A 6,938-nucleotide genomic window follows, 5' to 3' on the forward strand; every position below is an offset into this window, starting at 1 on the left:
TTAGTTGGCATTTCAGAGTGAAACACTGACTCACGTCTGTCAATATGGCAAGTCTGCACACCGTTGTGGCCCTGCTGGCTGTGTTGTCTAGCGGGTTGTGCGTGGAGAAAACCTTCTTGCAGCGCGCCGGGTCGGGCTATAACAGCAGACAGTACAGATCTGTGCTTACTGTGAGCAATGGAGAGCAGTTTGGAAACTGGACCTGGCCCGAGATGTGTCCAGATGAGTTCTTTGCTGTTGGCTTCAGCATCAGGGTAAAGACACGGACTCATTCACATATTACAGATATTTATAGTAGTATAACCCAACTTCAGCAGGGCAAAGAAAGACATGTGGGTAACACTTCATTTAACCAAGTAATGTATTGAAATTTACCTCCACATTACCGCAATAATTACCTCCAAATATATTAAAAATAACCAACCATAATTTGATAATAATATGCTGCAGTCTAGTTAGTAAACTGGGGGTTTCTTTAATACATTTCCAGGACACTTTCATAAGGTTTCTGCTTAACTTCTGCTAATCAGGCCCTTTTAATTTCCAACTAGTTTCTGTCTAACTTCCCCTCAGCAGGCCACTGAATTGAAGTGAGTTGTTGCAGCTTAATTTCCAACTAGTTTCAGCCCAACTTCTGCAGGGCAGTAAACTGTACAAAAAAAGTTTACATTACATTTTCAGCAATTTCTGTACTTCCAGCAGATCAGTGCAACCAGCCTGAATGTATTTTTTTTTAGTTAGCCACCATAAATTGCTGTAAGTACAACTTCTTCTTATCAAGAAAGTAAAAAAGTACTTCAATTAACTGTGTTTGAGTAGATGTAAGCAATAAACTATGGAAAAATGAAAATGGCATGATCAGCAGAAGATAAGCAGAAACCAGTTGGATGTTTCCTGGAAATGTATTTACCAGGGTATTCACTGGGTAGTTTCCAATGGAGTTTGAGGTAATTATTGTTGTAAATTGGGGGAAATTTTGTAATTACTACCTGTTTACCATGAAAGTTACGGACCTGTAAAATGAAATGTTATCAAAACTCGTACCTGTTTTGTTAAGGTCACCGTTTAGCAAGCAGCCTTTTTCAGGACAAGAACAACAGTCATTTTAACAACACAATAATCGTGACAGGTGTTACAAATCAAGACAATCAACTTGAGGCCAACTGAAGGCAAATTTTATGCTATTTTTCTATTCATAATATCTGCATATGTCATGTTTCTAGACCAACGATGCTGCTTTAACTCATCATTTTTGATATTGTACATTTTTCATTGACATGGTGACATAAGGTTAGAATTCATTTCAGTTTTGTGTGACTTTGAATGTAAAAATTAAAGCTGCGTTTGCGTAGACAAAGGTTTGTGTTTGGTGATTTCTTTCTCTGGCTTGAATGCTTTGTTTTCTGACTGTTGTCATGTTTCAGTCTGATTTGTGTGGACATGTAATTGGCCCTGAGTTGATTGCCTTGATTGGTAACACCTGTCCTTCTCAGTATAAATGCCGGTCAGCTGGCTGTTGTTCTTATCCTGAAGATACAGATGATGAGAACTGCTGCTGAAGTTGGAGTTAATGTGTCAGAGTTATCCAAGCCTCACCTTTGCTTTCTCCATTTAGTTTTACAAATAGATAGTTGAACAGGTTTGAAATTGAAGAAACCTCGTTTTAGGACAGCGTCTGTGTCTAAAACAGTGTTGTGGTTGCTGCAGTACTCGTCCTCTCTCCACAGCGGCCTGTAAGTGATCCTTTGCTCATGCGACTTCAATGTAAGAGATTAGGGACACGAGTCGGAGTCCTCGTTTTGTGCAAAAATCCATTGAACTGCATTCATGTTCTGCCAAAGCTAATGAGGCTTCAGTGGAGTTAGTCAAATCTTCAGAGTTCAAAATTCCTTCTTTGTGTTGCAATTCCTCCCCTGCAGCTCAGACACATCACCAACAGGGCAACACAAAGAGGGAATTTGTACCAACTTTGAAAGAAACCAACTCCATTTGGCCAACTCTGAATCCTCGTATTAATTTCAGCTGAAGTTTCGGACGGGGGGATTTTGTCAGCCATCTTATATTTGAGTTGTGTCAGAGAGAGATCACTTTACAGCCATTGTGGAGAGGAGGAACAACTGCAGCAACCAAAAACTGTTTCAGCGAACGAACTGGCATGTGAATAAAGTTTTAAGATGGACTTAAAAAATATGAATCTACCCTTTAAAGGCTAAAGAGGGGGCAAATATCAGATTAAAACCACAATGTCCACAGACCTGAGAACAGCATTTAAAATAACCCTTTGTGTTAACAATTAACATTTACTGAGAAAAATGTCCCGTGTCTAATCTATACTGCAACCTGACATGAAACTTCACATCAAATTTGGCTGCCGCTTCACAGGAACAAGATAACAAAAAGAAGATAACGAGAAGGTTTGATTGGAGCTGTTGGGAACTGTGGTCTGTTTCCTCAGGTGGAGTCCAACCAGTATGGAGCGGACGACACCGCCCTGAACGGGATCCGCCTCATTTGTGCCAAGGATGAGGACCGCAGCTTCCTGTACTCTGTTGAATCCCACACTGGCTAGTAAGTCGCCCACAACGATATATACCACTTTCTGACGAAGCATCCTTTATAGAGGGCTTCTAAGTTGTAACTGAACATAAGGAGTGGTTAAGAAATCATTTATTAAACAGGGTACACTTGATTTTGTTGAGCTGTCTACGTCCTCTACTGATCTGAGTACATTTTCTGTATCCTCAGAAATGTTTGGTTTAATACTGCCTCGCTGATACAATCATTTTTATTTTAGGGAGCCAGCAATACAGCAGGAGGGATTCAGTAATGAAAATATCAATGGAAATACTTTCCTTCACCCTCTTTGAGCATGTCTGCCATTTGTGCTGACATGTTTCCACTGATGTCTTAGATATGCAGCTGTTTGTTGCAGGGGCCAGATCTTTCTTTTGAAAGAGATCCATGATCTCAGTGGGACTAACCTGGCTGTGCTATAAAGGTTAAATAAGAATTAAGATAAATAAAGTAGGTACTTTGAAAGCAACAGGAAGCTGGAGATTGGCAGCTTCCCATCACGTTCAGAGGGGAAATGAAAACTCCACTTCTGCCAGGATTGCAAATTAGGTGTTTAGATGTTGAAATGTCCTGACGTCCCTCCAGTGTTTCCAGCTCATATCTCAGATCTTTTCCCAATTTTTTTCCTCCCCACTCTCTCTCATGTATTTCCTGCTCTCCTGTCCAGCTTCGGTGACTGGTCCCAGCCCCAGTACTGCCCCCGTGGCGTGCTCACCTCTTTCCAGATCCGCGTGGAGCCCCACCTGGGTCTGTTCGGTGACGACACAACCATGAACAACATCAAGTTCCGCTGCAGCAGCAACCCGTTGCTGGAGGGGCCCGGCATGGAGTGGGGAGAGTACGGCTACTGGAGCGACGAGTGCGTCAATGGAGGAATCTGCGGCATCGAGACCAAGATGGAGGAGTACCAGTACGGCCTTGACGACTCCAGCCTGAATGATGTGCGCTTCCATTGCTGTAACAAGCCTCTTCCACAGGTAAGACTGAGGGTTACATAAAGGAGATGCAAAGCCCAGAAATTGCTGAGTGGTTCATGAGTTTCTTCTGGATGGTTTTATTTTAGCCAGTGAGAACACTTTTACTTCAGCTGTGGTGGCACCAAGACACATGAAAGTTGTCTGAAAGTATTGGAGGAACGACCTACACTCTTACATTCACCTGCAGCAAGATGCAAGAAAATCCATCCCATTCTCCTCTCAGGACAGGTGTATTATCAACAAAATGTAGTAGTATTAAAAATGTCTCCTGTGATCGAGCGTCAAATAGTAATACTCAAGAAGAGAACACTTTACTTAAAGGTGCATTTACCTTACCGTTACCTTAACATTTCATTCAGGATTTTAGCCCTGATTTTCCAGAGACACGTGCTCCTGCAATCAACGATCGCTCTGTGAACTGTTCAATGACGCGATCCAAGAGCGTAATGATTTCTTCCTGACGTCTACTGGTTATCTCGCAGGCTAAATATGTGGTTGCATCGCTGACGGGTTCAGGAGCCGTGAACGAGTTACAGCCAATGAGAGCAAACACTCCCCATCAATATTCAGGCTCCAGATGATCTGCTCCCACAAATGGACTTTTCTGTTATGATCGTTTCTGTCTGATGTAGTTAAGGAGTCCTGAGTCCCCATCCTGATCTAATACGTGATCGGTTGCCTGAAAAAGAGAGATGATGACAACCCCACTCCCTTTCTGAGAAGTTCAGATATTAAACTTGAAGTACCCGCACAAAAAAAGGCTTAGTCATCTGAAAAAAAAGCTCATCTCTCCTCATTAGATAACAATCGAAAAAGAAAAGTGTTATGGTCATGGACCCTTTTCCGTCATCTCACTCATATTCTTTTTCCTTTTCGTCCTCGTTTTCGTGGCTACAAATCAGCACACAAACAACTTGAGCTGTTCGGGCCTTGTCATTCCTGTGTGTGATCTTGTAATGCATGACCCCCTCCCCCCCCCCCGCCGCCGATCATTCGTGCAGTGTGCCAACCGCAACGACTGCAAGTCTCCTGATTACAAGACAGAAAGTTGTGTAGTGTGACCAAGCCTTTAGAGTGAGCCTCTGATATCTACAGAGAGAGGATCCTCTTTCATGGAGTCAGCCATGTTTCTACAGAAGCCCAGAACAGACAAACCAAACGCTGGCTCTAGAGAAGGCCATTCAAGCTGTGTGTGACCACAGTGTTAGAGGGTGAGGCGAGGGGTATTCAGTTAGTCGCACTAAATCCTACACAAGATCTTTAAGTATAGCACTTGAGTGAATGTAATCAGTTATTTTCCACCAATGGTTCCAATGATTAATCTTCCAAAGCATGAATGTCTTTAACAAGATGGCTGTCTCAACTGATCAACTCGGTGACATTAGGCAACAGAATGTGTTTATCCAAAGTCTCAGCCAATCAAGCGACTGTGCCTCAGGATTTCTCATTAACTCGAGAGCTTTTGATGATGACACGAGATGTTCTCCAGATGTTCCCAGGCGATGAAGATGCCGATCCGGCTACTTGAGGGACTTAACCACCAGCTGTTCCTCGGGTTCTGTAATGTTCTCGTATTAGCGAGACGGGCAGGAAACACTGACACAGATTATGCTACGTCTCAGTGACTCATGTAAGAAATGTGTTTTTAATATTAGGTTTAAGATATATGATGCAGTCATGCTTGCTAATAATAAAATTGCAGAAGATATTTACATTTCATGGTTGACTTGCTAATGCTGCTTTGTGAAACACCGCCCCGGTCTTGACACTTAATTTTCAGCCGTGCCACGCTGTATGTTCTCGACTGATAAACACTGAAGAGGTGAATTATATCAGAGAGCACAGACAAGACCGCAATGCTTAATCACAGTTGCATAGACCTGAATTAGATTTGTTTCCGCTCTACGTTTTTAACCTCTGAGGGGATGATGAGAGATTAATAAGTGAGCAATAACCAAATTACTTTCTGATTTTTTTGTTTTTGTTTGCAAGCCTGATTATTGGACTGAATCTAAATGAGCCAAATCCAAAAATACAACAAAGGAAAGATTTTTGTTTTATTCTGGTTCAGATCAAAGAAAATGAGCCACAGGTTTGACTGCAGACCACCATTGGGGCCTCACGAACACAGAAATAAAATCCCATCAGAGCCTTTCTCTTGTGTCTTTTTAAGTTATTCCCCACTTTCTGAATATGGAGTATAAATACCAAAATGAGTGAAGTGTTCTGTGTTCTTATTGATGTAAAATAAACAGATGTTCAAGAGGCGATGGAGAAAACTACCTGAAAATTGGGGAAAGTTCACACAACAACCTCATCTCAGCATTCATTTAATAGCTCCTCAGAGTTTGCCAAGTTTTAGTGAAATGTCCAACGCAAATGTTGGTAATTAAAGTTTCTGCAAAGCATATGTTCACATTTGTTCATACGTTCGGATGTGTTATAGACCACATAACATATTGACATTTCTAAAAAAACGTGACTGGACCTTCATATCCAGAGTGGAGGTGATGGTGGTGGAGTTGCAGGCAAGAAGGCTTGCAAGCCAGTGACTGCAGTTCAAGACTGTGTTACAGCGTTTTGTAAGTGTGAAACCACAACATATTTTCAAAGAGGCCTCCAGTCGAGTTTGTGCCGACAAAAAACTGATATTTTTGATGGGAAATCAGGACATCGCCATCCCGGTTTGTGACGGTCAAAGCATGTGTTTTAAGCCAAAAGATGATCTTGCCCTAACCCTAACCAAGTGGTCCTCACTGGACATGAACATCGGCACCAGTAGAAGTTTCAGGAATACTCTATGCTGTAATCAAATGCAATGTATTCTTCACAGTAGTAAAGTCTCGCCATTCTTTGCTGTTTATGAATTTGTTTGGTGTTTTTATCGACAGTGATCGGAGCGTGAAGCAGACCTGAGCAGTGTGATCCCGTCCATCTCCACCACCCTGAACTCAAAGAAGACTAATAATAAAAAGCACTCTTGAATTGCTGTTGTCTCTTTAATGATTTCCAAAAAGTCTTGATGTGTATGGTGTCAGTTCCTTCCTTTTGAATAACTCAAAAACACTGCCAGTTCACAGCAGTCTACCCTAAACTGTCAGTTTCTTGACGAAGCATCCGGCTCCGTAAACAAAGTCGAGTGTCACCTTCAGCAGGAAAAACAGAAAGATTAAGGAGTGCCGCTTCGAATCAAGCCCCTCATCTGAAGAGCCACTTTTTGCATCATGCCATCCCCTCATCACTTCTCATCAGCGTGAGAGCAGCATGTTTTCATATCCTGTCTAATCAACCAATGAGCTCATAGCAAAGTCATAATAAGCGTGTGTGCACAAAACAGAGCCGCTGACACAGGCGTTTCCAAGAATTCCTGCTGGAACGGAGGTAATT

The 6,938-nt window shown here is 42.1% G+C and overlaps 1 protein-coding gene across 1 annotated transcript; it reads left to right on the forward strand.

Moving 5' to 3' along the window:
• On the forward strand, window positions 1-6,536 carry LOC141011739 (vitelline membrane outer layer protein 1 homolog). The gene is made up of 4 exons (XM_073485001.1): window positions 1-254; window positions 2,456-2,568; window positions 3,242-3,551; window positions 6,443-6,536. The coding sequence occupies exons 1-4, from the start codon at window positions 45-47 to the stop codon at window positions 6,443-6,445; spliced, it is 636 nt and encodes a 211-aa protein (XP_073341102.1). The 5' UTR covers window positions 1-44; the 3' UTR covers window positions 6,446-6,536.
• Window positions 6,537-6,938: the final 402 nt, after the last annotated feature.

This window comes from Pagrus major, chromosome 17, assembly GCF_040436345.1.
Source record: "Pagrus major chromosome 17, Pma_NU_1.0".
Lineage (NCBI taxonomy): Eukaryota > Metazoa > Chordata > Actinopteri > Spariformes > Sparidae > Pagrus > Pagrus major.

Coding starts and splice junctions, on each gene's coding strand:
- LOC141011739 (XM_073485001.1), top strand. CDS start 45: ATGGCAAGTCTGCACACCGTTGTGGCCCTGCTGGCTGTGTTGTCTAGC. Junction 255..2,455: donor CTGTTGGCTTCAGCATCAGG/GTAAAGACACGG, acceptor CTGTTTCCTCAG/GTGGAGTCCAACCAGTATGG. Junction 2,569..3,241: donor GTTGAATCCCACACTGGCTA/GTAAGTCGCCCA, acceptor TCTCCTGTCCAG/CTTCGGTGACTGGTCCCAGC.